The sequence below is a fragment of the Epinephelus moara genome, chromosome 9, assembly GCF_006386435.1.
Source record: "Epinephelus moara isolate mb chromosome 9, YSFRI_EMoa_1.0, whole genome shotgun sequence".
Lineage (NCBI taxonomy): Eukaryota > Metazoa > Chordata > Actinopteri > Perciformes > Serranidae > Epinephelus > Epinephelus moara.
In genome coordinates, this window is record NC_065514.1 from 38,950,871 (window position 1) to 38,968,932 (window position 18,062).

The window sequence follows — 18,062 nt, forward strand, 5'->3', positions numbered from 1 at the left end:
TTTGCCAGTCCGTAACAGTTGAGACGGAGCAAAGTCATCACTGCTGCACTGTTGCATTTTTCCAGTTTTTCAAATATGTTAGTGTTGTGATCATTTTGTTTCTGGCGTTATAGTGTTATTTCATTGGAAAAATGTGCAAAATGTGTGCGTATCTCTAATGAGATTGACCACAAACATAATTCCTGCACAATCTGATCTGTAGCATTTCATGGTGTTTCCACCATTTTCTCCTCTGCTTAGAAAACTCTTAAGCCTCTTGAAAGTCCTCCTCCCTACTCCTAACAGTTTTTCAGCTTAGGAACTCTTAAGGTCTAAGATGCTCTGGGAATAACTTATCTTTCCACGGACCTAGTCTTAAATTTAAGGAGAAATTCTAAGGAAACATCACAATTCTAAGAATTTTCTTAGAATTTCTTCACTAAGAGCAACTCTTAGCGCTAGGAAGCTTTGTGAATACGGCCCCTGGCGTTGATTCAGGCCAAATTTGGTTATGTGAGGAGAAGCAATTGTTCTCAGAGCTGGTTGTCTGGAAAAACAGGAAATAAGTGCTTAAGGGACAGGAAACACCTTTTAATGTGTATTGGAAAGTTGTAGGTGTGTCAACTGATACTGCTTGTTTGTCAGGCACTATAAATTGTCATGACGAACTAATTCTTTGGCTTTCTTGCGAGTAAACCCTTAAATGTGCAACTCCACGTCTGAGCCTCTGTTATTTTAAGTCTTGTTTTTGATACAACATTCCTTGCACACAATCACACCAAATGTACTGCTTGAATGACGCCAAATATAAAACTTGAGTGATACGCTTGAGTTTAATCTCTTTATCTAACTCCGGAATGAAATAATATCAATATCCAATAAAAGGCTGATTAAAAATCTCCATGGAAGCTGCTCTTGCGTATCCTCGCTCATCACTCCTCAGAGATCCCACCTTGCTCCTTGATCCTTACAGAAATAAGAGATTTGGGCCAGCCTTTAAGATGGCGCATCAGAACAACTTCCAATTTCAGCACGGATAAAGAAGTGAGGAAATATCAAATACAAGACTTGAAATGTACCCTTACTCAATCAACAGGGTTGCAACTTAAAAGCAGATTTCAAACTAGTGTCAAAAAATTCCAATTTTTGTACTTTATCTAGACAACACTGAGATGTGTCTTTACTTTTACAAAGATTAATTGCTCTATAAGTGGCAAACTGTTGTTTGCAGTCATTTCCATTGACTACAATTGTTTATTAAGGATAGAATTCAAAATAGTCAAAATTCAAGTTTTTGAGATACTTGAAATACAACGATACAATGAAATTTAGCATAGTACTTCCACCATGACATGAAAATGTCAGAGTGATGGATTTCATAATTACTGCCAGCTCCAAGTGAATGGAACTTTCTGCTCAACTGAGTCTATAATCTGGTTAAAGCTGCAAAGTCGTAGCATGTACTGCTGACTTGTTAGGAATTTTTAAAGCTTTAGACTTTGGTTTTGTTAATTTTTATGCATGAGAAGAAAAAACAGGAGAAGAAGAAGAAGAAGAAGACAGGGAAGAAGCAGAAGCAGAAGAAAAAGGAAGAAGCAGAAGAAGAAAAGGAGGAGGAAGAAGAAGAAGAAGAAGAAGGAGAAGAAGAAGAAGAAGACTGAAAGAGGGGCCAGTAGCAGCTGCTCAGCCTCTAATGAAATACAGTGAGGTCTAGGTCCAGAGTATACATTACTAACTGTTGCATTTCTGACCTTGTTGAAATAGCTCGCCCTCCCAATTGGTCCGACCTCATCAGTGTAGTTCAGGAAGCCGATGCTGGCCTCAGTTAAGCCGTAGCCCTCTCTGATCTTGATCATACCAAAACGCTTGATGAACTCTTTCCAAACATCTGACCTGAGACCACTTCCTGCTGCCAGCCAAACCCTATGAACTCTCTCCTCTGGAACCTGGAGGCAAGATAAAACTTGGATTATGAAACAGCATTTCACTTCTTTAAGAAGCAGTCCTATCTTTTGGAAATACGCTTATGTAGAGGGCTTGCCCAGAGTCAGATGAGAACATTTATATCACAAGTGTGTCCTGGACTGTGATAGGGGTCGTATGTGGCTTTGCCTTAGACAAAGACTAGAAGCACAGGAGAAGAGACTTGGACGAGAGGCAGGCACAGATGAGTGGAGAATGAGTCTTAACTGGGGTGGGAGCTGGAACAGCGTGAAAACAAGTGGGAGGTTGAAGTTAGCAGGCTTGATAGGGGAACCAGCTAGGGAGGCTGGGGAAGCACAGTCCAGGGAGTAGGGTCCAGGTAGTGCCAAGTGAGGGGGAGGATGAGACAGGAGGGAGTGAGGGCAGGAGCAGGAGCAGGGGTCAGGCCAAGGAATGAGTAAATACAGTCTGTGTTGTGGTAGAAACCAGCAATTAGAGGCTGAGCACCATGATGATAATGACTGCCAGTTTGTGACCAGGCTTAATCATACCTAACTCCAGTCCTTTAATGAAGCGCACACACACACACACACAGAAAAAGGGATGGGGAGAGAAGCTGCCAGCTAGGCAGAAGTCGAGGGCCTGACAGCATGTCAGGTGGTTTGATTAACTGCAACGTGTTAGGAAATTTGCACCACTTAGGTACAAGATCAACACTGAATTGTTAGCCTACCTAATTTTCATCATGTCTAGCAGAATGGCCCAAAGTTAAAATATAGTGCTTTATTATTTTAGTTTTGATCTAGTTTTATGAATTAAGTCATATTTAATCAACAACAAACAAATACAATCACATGATGTTAAAGTACAGTGGCTTATCTTGAAAAGCTGCAAAACCACCAAATGTCACCAGTACTTAATTTTTGGGGCACTGAACTTGTTTTTTGGGGGACACAAACAGAAAGAAAGCCCCAAAGCTTCATAAGGATACATCCACTTATCACTCATATTCATAGTCCTCTGAGACTGAATCATTTCAATGACTCTCAGACATTACCTCTCTCCAGGAAAGAATTTACAGTTTTACACATGTAAACTGAATCTAAAGAGCAGGTTTATTATTTTCTGAGCACAAATTCAGCCCCTCTACTAATAATGCAAAAAAAAAAAAAAAGAAAGAAAAAAAGATTTGTACCATTCACTATGTTCATGACATCATTATCACTGGCTGCAATAAACACTGCAGCCTGCAAGGACAACTACTGTGTCTTTAAAGCCCCACTCCTGCCAGTTATTACTTCCTGTTTTGTTTTGTTTTTTTCAATTTTCTCTCAAACAGAGAATGGGAGTGTGGACCAATACATAATCTGTTACCATGGCAGACTGCTGTTCTAGCCTATGTGTCGAGACCAGCATCATTAGCAAGAATAGCGAAAGCATGGATATTTCCATGGATAGCAATGGCACTTTTGGTATGGTGCCTATGGAACCATGAGTAACCCTTCATACATGGTACCTAGACCCTGGGTCCATATAGTGTTTCCACCGCAATGAGTACTCTTCAGTGTGGGTGGGGTTGCTGTATTTCATTTTCACTGGCAATAATGAGGGAAGTCTGCACCTTGTTTATTGTCCACGAAGCGGGGTTGCAGGCTGACTTCTTAAGAACAAAATAGAACTGGCTGCAGTGAGAGTCTCTCTCCATGGGATATTAAAAAAAAGCAGGTTTGTGCATTTAGTCCTTCTCAGGCAAGCACAGGTGTTTAGTGTTGCCGGAGCCCACAGAAACGATGACAGTCGGCCAATTGAATTAAGTTTTTTTTTCTTTTTTCAGTCTAAAGCTGCTGCGAGAGGCAGCAAAACATCTTTTCATTTTCATGCTTTAGTTTACTAATATATGTAAGACTTGCCACAGTATGAACAGTGGTGACATAAGCCTCAAAACCAGCCACAACTCAGCCCCAAGATTTCTAAGATGGTGCGTGGTTGTGTTTTTCTGGCCTGTTCAAACAAAGACAGAAAACAGCTGTAGCTAGTTAAACTGAAAATAGACATCGACACTCCACCTGCAGGACTGAGTCAACTCTGTTGACTCTGGTGAAGATTCTCAGTCATCCAGGTCATGGTAATCGCAAGTGCTAATATCTACGATATTAGCACTTATGATGGATAACATCTTGTCTCGTACCGGTGCCCAAAGTGGGGCGCCCGGCCGAGTTAAATGACCACCGACCGGTGGCTTTAACATCACAGATTATGAAGAAGTCAGAGGTCACTGATGATGTGGACCCCCTCCAGTTCGCCTATCAGAGGCACATGGGAGCGGAAGATGCAGTTCTTTACATGCTGCACCGGGCCTACACCTACATGGAGGAGGCAGGGTGTTGTGTGAGGATCCTTTTCCTTGACTTTTCAAGTGCTTTCAATACTATCCAGGATGGGAGTAGATCGCGTCCTGGCCTCCTGGATAACAAACTACCTGACAGAGCAGCCTCAGTATGTCAGGCTTGGAAACTATGTACCTGGGATGGTCAGGAGCAGCACTGGTGCTCCACGGGGAACTGCCGTAGTCAGAGTCCTGCCACATACAAAAATACTCTGATACAGCTATTGTGGCTTGTATCAGGAGCGATCAGGAACGGGAGTACAGGGACCTCGTGGATGCCTTGAGGGGCTGGTGCAGTAAGTGCTGTTTCCACCTGAACACAGCCAAAACCAAGGAGAGGGTGGTGGATTTCAGAAGAAAGAGGTCACCCCATCAACCAGTCTCCATACAGGGGGAGGACATTGAAGTGGTGCGCACCTACAAATATCTGGGGGTCCTCCTGGATGATAAACTGGACTGGTCTTCTAACACCGACGCCCTCTACAGGAAGGGGCAGAGCCGCCTGTTCTTCCTGCGGACACTGAGGTCCTTTGATGTGTGTATGGAGATGTTGACCATGTTCAATCACACAGTGGTGGCCAGTGCACTTCTCTACGCTGCAGTGTGTTTGGAAAGCAGCTTGACAGACAAAAACACCAAGCGTTTGGACAGGTTGGTTAAAAAAGTTGGCTCAGTGCTCGGCAGGAGATTGGACCCACTAAGAATTGCGGTGGAGAGGGCCACATTGAACAAACTGAAAGCTATAATGGACAATAGCAGACACCCTCTCCACAGCCTCCTGGAGTGACAGAGGAGCAGCAGCAGCAGTTGGCTCATCTCACTGCTTTGCAGACCAGATCGTTTCAGAAGATCCTTCGTTCCCACGGCAATAAGACTGTTAAATACGACTTGAATCCAGTCACACACACACTAACAAATTTTCACAACTGGACTGGGCTGTGTAATGGACAATTTTATTTTAATTAAATCTCTATTTATGCACTTATTTTAATGTATTCTTATTTTGTTTTTTGTCTTTTATGAGCTACTTGACAGCTGAATTTCCCTTTGGGATAAATAAAGTTCTTTCTATTCTATGCTATTCTATTCTAAATAAATGAAACCACATACCAAACAACCAACAAAGGGTGAAGCACTGATATCTTTTGAATTAGAGATATTCTGAAGTTGTGTCCCACTCATGGCAGGACAACCAGGTACTACAGCTCTCCACAGCTGGAGTACAGAAAGCACTGGCCAGCGTCAACCCATGCAAGGCTGCAGGACCTGATAACATCCCAGGGCGTGTCCTAAAAGACTGTGCTGAAGAACTGAAAGAGGTGTTCACAGACATTTTTAACACCTCCCTCCAACAAGCAGTGGTGCCCACCTGCCTCAAGAGCGCCACCATCATTCCTGTCCCGAAAAAGCCGAATCCTGCAGTTCCTTTCTGATTCTCGCCCTGTGGCTCTCACGCCTTTAGTGATGAAGTGCTTTGAACGCCTGGTGATGCAGCATATTAAGAAATGTCTCCCTGCAGACCTAGATCCACTACAGTTCACCTACAGAGCCAACAGGGCCCCAGAGGATGCAATTTCCACCATGCTCCACCTCTCACTGTCTCACATGGGGCAGAAGAACACATATGCCAGGCCTCTGTTCATTGGTTTTAGCAGTGCCTTCAACACCATCATTCCACAGCAGCTGGTGGAAAAACTGTGGCTCCTAAAGATCAACAACAGCATCTGCAGATGGGTGTTTAACTTCCTGACACAGCGACAACAAACAGTAAGAGTGGGCAGCCAAACATCAAAGTCGATCACAGTGAGCACAGGCTCCCCGGTCCGTGTACTTTGCGGCCATTCGTTTTTCGTTTTGATGTAGGTAAACAAAAAAAGGGAAATGATCCGATTTCCTTTTTAGTTTTGATGTAGGTAAACAAAAAACGGGGAAATGAGTCGTCTCCCATTTCTCGTTTGGAAATTGGAAATAGAAAAACGGAAAACAGGCCTTTATTTGATTTTCTATTATGTGTTCATTAAACACAAGTCGGGAAATAAAACACAACCATAATTCTTTTAATCAAGCTTGCTTTGCCTTGACCCGTAAAATGTTCTTCTTCTTCTTCGTTTGAAATGGCAGACTAGAAAATGGCGCATTGCTGCCCCCCCTCAGTCTGTCTGTGAGTTTTATCCATGATGGAGTCATTTGTTTTGTTTCGTGGTGAGAGACGAGTAAGTCTGCGTGAAAAAAGCATACAGAACTGCATCAGGTTGTTAATAATAATAATAATAATAATAATAATACATTTTTGTATTGTTATTATATTATGTTATTTGTAATTATTATTGTTATTATTATTATTAACAAACCATTAACCAATATACAAAATGGTATCATTTGTTTATTAGAATGTGTAAATATTACAGTGTAACTGCAAATTAACCCTACTGATACTGAATATATTTGTAGCCTACATAATTAATTCATCTACCAAGTGACTGTATAAACAAAATGACATCATTGTAGCTATTTTAAGTAGCTACAATATATATATATATATATATATATATATATATATATATATATATATATATATAGATAGATAGATAGAAAGATAGATAGATATAAATATATATATAATTCAAAACTAATTATGGCACGTTCATCCTAGATATTATATTATTAAGGCCTTACTGTTATTAAAATAAGGTATACTGGTACGGAAATCGGCAATATTAATTTAATTAAAGCAGCTGTGCGGAACTTTTTACCATTCATAAAACTGTCCCTAGTTCGTATCACCTCCCCTTGAAGATCCGCATATTTATTTGAACCCAACAGCGACAAAAAAGCCTTTCTCTATATGGCTATTTAGCGTAGCCTGGCTCGGGTCGGACACAGCGGAAGTCAGCAAACCAGAATATGGCACCCGGAGGCACAAGTAAGTCTGCACGCCCACAGCAGCCCGCAGCCATTAAACCACAGAAGAAGAAGGAGCCGTGTTTACGAGTAGGATTTAGGAAACAGGCTAAATGACATGTAGTAGACATGTAGTAGACATAGAATGACATGTACAGTAGGTGGTGGTATGCACCTGGAAGTTGTTTGCGATCCGGCAATAAATTGAGAGAAGAAGAAGAGCCGTGTTCTTCGAGTATATTTTATTGTCACACATGTAAGATCAGATATTAATATATTATTATTAATTATAATATTATTACTTTCATTAATGTTGTTGTAAGCTACTGCCATTACCATCTGTCCTGCATCTCTCTCTGTCTCTGTCTCTTTCTCTGTCTCATTGTGTCATACGGATTACTGTTAATTTATTATGTTGATCTGTTCTGTACGACATCTGTTGCACGTCTGTCCGTCCTAGAAGAGGGATCCCTCCTCAGTTGCTCTTCCTGAGGTTTCTACCGTTTTTTTTTCCCTGTGAAAGGGTTTTTTTGGGGGAATTTTTCCTTATCCGCTGTGAGGGTCCAAAGGACAGAGGGATGTCGTATGCTGTAAAGCCCTGTGAGGCAAATTGTGATTTGTGATATTGGGCTTTATAAATAAAATAAAATTGAATTGAATTGAGTAAGCGGTATGCATTGCTGAACACATAACAGTTTTACCAGGACTTTCGATGTCATGGTGGATAAAGAAGGAGCACCATCTAAAAGAAAAAGAACAGGAGAACAGAAGAAGGCTAAACGGGACAGTGATAGGGCTCGCGCCCAAACGACTGTAAACCTCGGTCGGGCATTCACCAAGTGGAGAGAGCTGAGAGATTTGAAAGGTTTTAAAACTGATCCCGAGTTGGCCCTTTTCCTAATCGACAGGTATGTAATTTTTGTTTTTATTTAGAGAATATACCGCAACTTGTTAGACGTTGTTTCACTTCAATATATGACGACATGGAAGTTATAAGCAAGCTAAATGTAACGTTAGCTGATGTGAACCGCTTTTGTCTAGTAACGTTACAACAAACGCCACAAAATTATCTGTGACTGTGACCATGAAGACAAATATACAGCAGGCAGTTGTCCTCAGTTTATAAGAAATTCAGAACTACACCAGAACATTTATGATTTTCTTCTCGCTCTCCAAAACAAATGCATGCGGTAACTGCCGGTTGCAGTCGAGTTTTTACACCACCAGGCTGTGGGTGTCATACCGCTTCGACCAAAGGGGGGCACTATAATCAACGAAAACGTAAAGTTCCGCACAGCTGCTTTAAGTATCATACATATCATAAATGAATCTCGGGCGATGCTATTTACGTCAGCAGTAGCTGAAGCGACTTCAGCTTGGAGTTGATCGTCAGTAACATAGTTGGAGAGGCCTCTTATAGGGCCCAATTTCAAGTCCCAGAAAATGGGCGCCAAAGGAGGCTTCTAAATGGACGCACAAGCGCGGCAAGCCAATAATATCACCAGGGGGCAGCAAGATGTCGTAGTGTAGTTTGCCATTTCAGAAGCAGAAGAGGAAGAAGTAGTAGTAGAAGAAGAATACCGTTTTCCGGGTCAAGGCAAAACAAGCTTGAGTAAAAGAAAAAAGAAGACTTGTGTTTAATAAACACATAATAGAAAATCTGATAAAGGCCCATTTCCCGTTTTCCAAACGAGAAACAGGAGACGACTCGTTTCCCGTTTTTTGTTTACCTACATCAAAACAAAAAAACGAAACCGGATCGTTTCCGGTTTTTTTGTTTACCTACATCAAAATGAAAAATGAATGGCCGCAAAGTACATGGACCCTCCCCCCAGGGCTGCGTGCTGAGTCCTCTCCTCTTTAGCCTGCTCACCCGTGACTGCACAGCTAGTTTCTACACCAACCACATTGTCAAATTTGCAGATGACACGGCCGTGGTAGGCCTTATTAAGTACAATGAGTCTGCATACAGGGAAGCAGTGAGGCAGCTAACAACATGGTGCAGACATCACAACCTCTCTCTCAATGTGGACAAGACCAGAGACCAGAACTGCTGCGGAGAGGGCCAGCAGTGTGAAATACCTTGGTGTCCACATTGCTGATGACCTCACCTCATCCACCAACACCATGGCAGTCATCGAGAAAGCACAACAGCAGCTCCACTCCCTCCGCAGACTCAGGAAACCTGGCCTCCCCACCTCACATCTCATCACATTCTACAGAGGTACTGTGGAAAGCATCCTCACTTACAGTTTCACTTCCTGGTTTGGCAGCTGCAGCGCAGAGGAAAAAAAGCAGCTGAACAGAACTGTTAAGACAGCCAGCAAGATCATCGGCGCTCCACTTCCCTGCTTGTTGGAATTATAAAAGCAGCGCTGCATCCACAAAGCCATCTCCATCATTACAGACTCACATCACCCCTCCCATCACACCTTCTCCCTACTGCCTTCAGAAAAATGTACGCAAGCATCAGCTGTAAAACATCCAGGAAGCTGAACAGCTTCTTTCCTCAGGCTGTCAGGCTGATCAACAGACTGTCCCCCCTCCCTACACTTACACCCACACACCCCCCCACACCTGACAGTTAAGCATCTGTCAAAGGCAACATGGACAATATTGCACGGTCAGCACTTTATCTATGTGCTTTGAGAGTTGATGGTGTGTGTTTGTATGGCATTCTGTGATCTTTGTTTATTTATTTTATCTTGTCTTCTTAATGTTTTAGATTTTTAACTTATTTTACTGACTTTTTAATGCACTGTCTGCCACTGATGAGAAACAGTATTTCGTTTTTTTCTGTGTATGCAGGTAATAAATCTTGATCTTGATCTTGATCACATAAATGTTGCAGCTGGTAAAGGTGGAGCTCATTTATCTATTTTATATACTGCATGGTAGTTTAATCTATAGTAATATATCATAATTTATTTCTTGCGCATATTTTGTATTATCAATCTGAATCTTCAACGTGACTACAGCTTTCAAAAATTGTAGTGCAATAAAAAAGTATATGAAATAATCCCTCTGAGCATGATGTAGAGGAGATGAAGTATACACTAGCATAAAAAAAAGTGACATATCACAATTAATCTGGAAAGTAATACTTTAAGTGACACTTTTTGTGGTACACATTTCAATGTGGCGTACTCCCTCCGCCATGTGGACCAGTCTGTTTATTTGTGATTTTAGCTTCATCAAATTGAGCTTGGATTCTCATATGTAATATACTCTTTATTACAGCATAACAAATAACATCATCACCCTCTGTCCAACCCCAAACACCCTGAGTTTGTACAAAAAGTCAAGTTGCTGTTGGATCCTAGAGCATAAAGAATTCCCATGGACATTCCAAGACAGTCAATACGTACATGCAAGTATTTGTAAGAATAAAACTGGTTATGGACCAATAGTAGGAAATAATCCTCTAGATGTGCTGGATCAAAACCATTTCTTCTGTTTTCTTAGTGTTCACAATGACAAGTTGGTCATCACAACATTGCACAAACTTTTTAACCTCCAAACTACAGCCAGAAATGTCAGTGTCTGTGTCCATAAGGCCCAATATGGCAGTATAATCAGAAACCTTGACAATCAAAGTGCTGGGATGATTGCTTGTACAGTCATTTGTATATAATGTCAAATACATTGGAGTGAGGCTTTAAACTTCTAGTCAAATCAGTTATCAGTCTTACCACAGATTGGTTTAACAGGTATCGACAAAGCTCTCCTATGTACTGCACCACCGTCACATTGTGTTTCAAGCAGTCCTTCCAAAACTGACTGGCAGAAAACTTCTTTTTTAACACACATGTTGCACCTGTGATACAAAGGAGAAGACAGAGAGAAGATGTCAAACAAAATCGCATAACACAATATAGCGCTACAAACTTTTTGGGTTTTGGGTGCTAAATGTCTAACAATGTCAGACAGAATAATTATAGCTGGAGCTGTAGAGAGAAATTTCCTCTGCTATGTTTCAGCTTTTGTCCTGGTATGTGAGGAAGTGGGAATTCCTTGTAGGCCGTTTCATTGCCATTCTGTTTCAAGGACAACAGCTCTGGTCCCTGTTTACTTCCTGTCAGCTTCTACAATAACAAGCATTCCAACAGAATGTACCAAGGGACCCATTTAGAGACCCATTGTCTGTATTGTCAAGTTCGAAATATTCTATAGGCTAACATTAAAGGATATCTGCTGTCATGTTGGTTTCCTTCAGTTTTTGCCCTGGACCTTATAATGTACTGAATATAAATGGCAAATCTTCAAGGAATTGTATGAATTGCGTGTATTTGTCCTTGAGTACAGCGGTTCTTTTATCTTCTACTTCCTGCTTTGCTACTGTGCAGAGGATTTTTCTTCACATTCTCTGCTTTGTCTGAATTTAGCTATTATTTCTGCTGCCATACTACTTCCTTAACCACATCACTAGAAGGGCTCTCTTAGTAATTAGTTTGAACATTCATCGTGAGATGATAATTTAGAGCAGGATTTCATCCTTTTATTCCCCTTGACTACTCAGTGGAAGGCAGAGGCAGCCAGCAGCCTTCACTTGTCCCAGTACACAAGCATGAGAGCAATTACCATAGGTAAGACATGATCTATGAAGCATTGATACATGAGCAGACCAGGTTCCCTCTGCTGTGAAATGTCCTGCCCAATACACATCTTTACTGCAATTCTATTAAAAAACTACAGTAATACTTTAATAATTAAGTAAAGGACACTTATCCAAATGTTTCTTTATGTCATGTGTTAATGTATAAATGACCAAAAATAAGATCAGCCAATATATTGTTATTAGATTGAACAGTCAGTATGTTTAATGCACAGTTAAGTGGAGCTACGTTCATGGCGTGACTAGGCCATTTGATTGGACTAACTGTCCTAGTATACAAGCATGGGAGGGGAATCAGTTTATTAACCGAAGTATGTCTGACTCTGCTGTGATAGGTGGAGATATGCCCCCTTTCAGCTTGTTAGTATTGGATCTTTTTCCAGTTGACCTCTTGTGTCACAGACCAAACAGATGACAAACAAGTTAGCTACAGTTAGCTAGTGGCAAACTGGAACCATGGTGGACAACTTTACAGCACTGTACATTTTGTCCGTACTGTATGCTTTACTTTATGTACAGATGAGGCACATGCTGAATTTAAATTTTGTCATGTTGTTACCGGCTTTTTCTTCTTCTGTGGAGAAATGCCACACTGAGCAACATCCAAAACCTTCCTCCTGCTGCCTTGATATTCTGCCAACAGGCCTTTCAAAAAATGTTTCAAAATGGATGACCTTAGAAATTCTACAACCCTGAAAACTCCAGTCATCAATCTTGTATTAAATCAAATACGTATTCATTTCTCGCACCGCACTGTAACTTTTATTCTTGTTGTTTCTACCTGTCTTGATATATTTTAGCTTGTTTTTATTTCATATTCTCTGTCTCTTTTAATTGTATTCAAATGTCTTTTTTATCATTTGTTTCTTTTGCATATTGTCTAGCAGCTTTTGATTATTTCTGTAAAGCCCTTTGAATTCCCTTGTTGCTAAAATATGCTGTATAAATTAACTTGTCTTGCCTTGCCTTACCAAGATGTATGCATCCTCCAATTCCTAACAGGGAAGCAGACATGTGGTAAAGAGGAAGAGTGATGTAGATGATGTCATCAGATGTGGCTCCACACATTTGAAAGAAGGCCATACTCACTATGGCTTTTAGATGACCTACCCGGGCTGCCTTGGAGAGACCTGGAAGAGAACGCCATGCCAGTTACTGAAGACATGGCCCACATTCTGCATATTTCAAATTATATTTAAAGCTGTATTTGGTCTATTTTTCTGTCTCTCGTGTTCTTTGTTTCAGCACTTTGTAGGGGAAGTGCTATACAAAATGTTCCACTCCAAAGTTTTGTACCACACAATCAATGTACCACGATTGAATAGCATTGGTATTTAAAACAAGACTAAGCCATACAAGGGGCTTGAGACTGTACTTAGGCACAGAAGTGCTTTGAGCTAGATATTAAATGTCCTGTCATGTTCACAATGACAATGCTGATATTTTTCAGGGCAATTTCAGGGCAATACATTCAATGTTGTTGAGAAATTTCAGTCTGGACCAAAGAAGTGGACCAACTGACCAACAGACCAATGTTCCAATCCATGCCGCTAGCATGGCTAAAATATTTTATGGCATGAGGCCAAATAAAGGGTAACTTTGGTATTTTTCAACCTGGACCCCATTTTCTTATGATTTTGTGCCCAAAAACTACAGTTTTTGAAATCAGTCCAGTATTGAGCGGGACCGCTGAAGCTTGCAGCAGTGAAACAGGCTGCAGCATAACCACTTGGGGCAATTGTATATCGTAAATGGTAAAAGGTAAATGGACCTAAATGGATAGTGCCTTTCTAGTCACACACATATTCACACACTGGTGGCCGAGGCTACCATACAAGGTGCCACCTGCTACTCAGTTTTTAACACGCTCACACACCAATGGAACAGCCAGCGAACAGCCAAGGATACTTCGACATGCAGACTGGAGGAGCCAGGGATTGAACTGCTGATCCTCGGATTAGTGGACGACCCGCTCTACCTCTGAGCCACAGACGCCCATATCGTCAACGTATGTCCACCAAAAGTGCTTGTTTTTACCACTGACAGGCTCAGATTGTTATTCTAAGCATCTGACATATTAATGGACAGGATCTCTACAGATATAGAACTTTCTGTTAAAGAGTGAGATGTTTTTTTTGTTTAAACAGAAACAGCCTCGAAATCGCCATTGCCAGCACTGCTGCCCCCTTGCTCAGTACTGACCCAGTTTCAAAAGTTGTTGTTCCCATTAGTCACTTAGACACAAACATGTGGGAAAACACTGTCCAGGTTTAAAAATACTAAAGATACTCGTAAGGCGGCTAAAAATCCATAAATGTCATTTTTACTTATGAGTCACCCACTACAATCAATTGAATCTCAATTTACAGTATGATATTGTATTGTATTTGCCATGTTGCTGGTCTTTGGGATCACATAAATATATATATATATATATATATATATATATATATATATATATATATATATATGTATATAGTATATAAATTCTGATGGTAAGAAGCTACTAAAGCCTGTGCCTGTGTTGCCATTATTATGTCAGCTTCTGTCAGATCCAAGTAGTATTTCTCCAGTCTTTTTTATAATTACAACAATGTCTCCACAAGAGTAGTTTAGATGTGATTTTGGCACAGTAAAAGTGCTGGCCATCTGTAGGTGATATAATAATACAATGTTCGTGCATTACCTGTGGTGCCTGAGGTAAAAATGAAGAGAAAGTTGGACATGATGTCAACTTTAGGAAGGTCACTTAGGGTTTCTCCAGCCATGTGTTCCACCTTATCTAGTAATGTGCTAAAATCCTCAGAAGGGGATGTGTGATCCACCACCCACACAGCCGCATTGTTCTTCTTCAGGTCAGGCAACACCTCCTCCACCAAATGCACCAGATCTGGATAAACAGGCATGAAGGGATATCATACTGCTGCTTTATCAGACAGAACCAAAGCCAGTAAACAAACATGCACAAAGAGCTGCTGATTCCACTCAATGTTTTTTAGAGGCTGTAGTTTGTGCCATTGTATAAGACTAAATTATACTCTATGGTGTTCCTGTTATAATGTGTGTGAGGTTGTGGTAAAGTCAACACCTTCTGTGATCATTTACAGAGCATGACACTGAAAGAGTAGTTCCTTCAGCTGAACACACTATAGACGCTGCTCTACCCTGCCTAAAGGATGTTTACACCAGGTGCTGCAAAAATAAGGCTGGGAGAATTATTAAATTCCCAACCACCCAGATAACAGCCTTTTCTCCCTGCTTAGGTTACACCAGGCCTGGACTGAGAGGCTCAGGAAGAACCTCTACCCTCAGGACACAAGGATAATGAAGACTGATTTTATCTGCTGCAGACCCAAGGAAACACTTTAAACAAATTATTACATTTAATAACTTACATCTCATGATTTACCCCTATATCTTTATCCTTTACAGTATCTGTATATTGGCAGCTGAAAGTAACACTTTACATTCCTTCAAAAACTGTACTATGTGCAAGTTTGAGGTAATTGTTTTTTACTTAAGTATCTTAATTTCCTATTACCTTTTGCTTCTACATTTTAGACATATTGTAGTTTTCACTCCACTTCATTTACACTATCTTACAGCTACAGTTACTAGTTACTTTTCAAGTTATTTAACTTATCTTAAGAAAAAGATGAATATTGTAATCTTTTATTTAAAAGTATATCAGTTAGTTTAAATATTCTCTACCTCAACCTACCACAGCTTTAAAATTATGCTAACACATTAATGCATCAATAACAGTAAGCTAATAATATATAATAATAATTATATAGTATTATAACAGTGTAAAATGAAACATCGTGCAGATCAAGTACTTTTAATTTTGATACATTAAGTGCATTATGCTAATAATATTTCTGTGCTTTAACTCAAGTAAAACTTTACGTGTAGCACCTTTTACACTGTGGTATTTCTGGGTACCTACTTGTATTTTTAATCTTATTTTATTGAATATATTTTAGATTTTTTTTTCTTGTTTTCGTTAGCTAAATTTGCTCTTAGAAATGATAGGTGGCTTTCACTTTTTATTACACCTGCACTCTGCACAGTTTATGGAAATAGTAACTTAATTTATTAATAATTACATGACTATTGTTAGTTGAAATAGGTCAACTTAGCCTTAGTTTTCTCCATTGTCAGGACTGTCTTAGGGAGACCATTACTCAAGCCTGTTTAAGTGGGATGAATTTTAGTTTTCTTTGAAATTGTTACATAAAAACAAGTATGGCATGTTTTACATGTACCCTATGTTAAATTAATTTTCTTGTTTTGCCTAGTGTACATTTTTAAAGGCATTGTATTTTATGTCTGAATCCGCCAATAGGGCCATCACAATTAGAGTAGACATAATTATAGGCCTATGTCAGTTCCACTACAGGAGAGACTTGATGTTCTCTGCAACTGGGTGGAAAAACGTAAGTGGATATAGGGCCTATTGGTATCGGCATAAGCCAGAATTCCAATATCGTGCCTCCCTACAATGAATGCTGTCTTTTTGATGTATTTGTACCAAAACTGTATTAAAGTAGCCTTCGACAGAAAACTCTCCAGAACAATTTCTGGGAACCTTAACTAATGCCCCCCAAAAAGTCTTTGTTTGGCCCTGCTGAGGCCATCGTGTGTGATTTAGCCTCCTCTGCGTATTACAATAACAACAGGCTTTCTAATGTGTAGCCTATCTTATTTTGTGTGTAAATCGCAATCATTCCCATTTCTGTGGGAAGATCATGTTGGCAGAGTCGAGCTTCATAAATCAACGCACAGGAGAGCGAGCAGGAGAGTTGATCTTAGTTAAAATAAAAGCCCAAACTGCGTGAAGACGGTGTGGGAAAACGTGAAATACCTGCGCCGACAACAAGCGTCTTGGCTCCACAACTATGAAAGCAGTGAAGAAGAGACTGGGCTTTTATGTTGACGTTGAGAAAGGCAACTTCACAGCCCAGTTTACACAGTCCCAACCAAACACAAATAAAGTCCGGTTCATTGAACATCAACAGGGCAACTATGTCTCCTTGTTTCAAAGAGCCCACAGTCCTGAACGCATTGGCGAACTGGTTACTTCTCTTGTCCACATCCTGGTAGGTCAGAGACTGGTTTTCGAAGATGATGAAGGGTTTGTTTGGGTTATTCCTCGCCTGGTAGAGAAAACAGTCGAGGTATGTGATGATTCCTTGCTGCATACGAGCCTGCGACGTCCTTCTATACTTCCGAAGTTTCAAATAATAAATCAAATCCACCCAGAAGAATGGATAATTCGTCCTCTGGTAAAGCAGAAGAGCCAGTAGTCCTGCTAAAACGCTGGTAAACATCAGAGGTATCATGTTCACGTCACAACACCACACCTCACTTCGAAACTGCTTCAGAACTTAAACGAACAGGCTACGTCGCGCCTGCTCTAAAAAACCTGTACTGTACTGTACAATTTCTCAGCAGCACAGAGACGGCCGATGAACTTTCCCTAAGAAGGTAAACAGTTTGTAGATTTAGCGAAGCCGTCCCAAATCCCCTCACCCCCACCTATTAGGCTACAGATGTCACTCCTTACATTGACGTGATTGGTTCGGCAGTCGGTGTAAAGGGGTGGGGGGGGGGTTCATCCAGACTATTCCAGTTTCCAGGCATTTTTATCCAGTTTATTTCAGCATGAGCTGCAGTGCAAACACCATGAATAAAAAAAATAAAACATGTGAGCTCTGTGATAAATGAAAAATAAAATACTGACAAAGTCAGCACCCATACAGCATTTCTATTAACAATCTCAATCACTATCAAATATTTAAAAACTTTATTCCAAAAATATAACTCTGTCAAAATACTGCCACTAGATGTCACAGTGAAGAATTCCATCCATCCATCCATTTTTATCCACTTACCCAGAGCTGGGTTGCGGGGCAGCAGGCTGAGCAAAACTACTCCAGATGTCCCTGTCTGCAACGTGATTTCCAGCTCCTCCTGGAGGCTCCCAAGGCGTTCCCAGGTCAGACGAGATATATATCCCTCCAGCTGTTCTGGATCCACCCCAGGGCCTCCCACCAGTTGGATATTAAAGTTTTGTTTTCAATTAATGACAATAAACAATAAACACAAGCTTTTGATAATTTTGTCTGTCAGTAGGCTACTACATCTGTCCTTGAGCTACTGTAACACCAGAATTTCCTCTCTGGGCATTAATGAAGGCATACCATGGTCTATCTTATAACTGCTGTGTTCTGGAGTATCTGTATTCTACCATTG

General features: G+C 40.6%; 1 protein-coding gene across 2 annotated transcripts in view; it reads right to left on the bottom strand.

Annotated features, from left to right (window-relative positions):
- Window positions 1-17,856, bottom strand: part of LOC126395387 (long-chain fatty acid transport protein 6) — a 57,858-nt gene extending 40,002 nt beyond the window's left edge. The window contains exons 1-6 of one of the 2 annotated variants that reach the window (XM_050052805.1): window positions 17,702-17,856; window positions 16,672-17,476; window positions 14,491-14,694; window positions 12,776-12,934; window positions 10,882-11,006; window positions 1,731-1,925 (exon numbers count right to left, since the gene is read on the bottom strand). In XM_050052805.1, coding sequence (XP_049908762.1) covers window positions 1,731-1,925; window positions 10,882-11,006; window positions 12,776-12,934; window positions 14,491-14,694; window positions 16,672-17,149 — 1,161 coding nt within the window. In that variant the 5' untranslated portion in view covers window positions 17,150-17,476; window positions 17,702-17,856. The remainder of the gene's footprint in view (window positions 1-1,730; window positions 1,926-10,881; window positions 11,007-12,775; window positions 12,935-14,490; window positions 14,695-16,671; window positions 17,477-17,701) is intronic. The other variant, XM_050052806.1, reaches the window with a different exon arrangement.
- Between the last annotated feature and the right edge of the window lie 206 nt (window positions 17,857-18,062).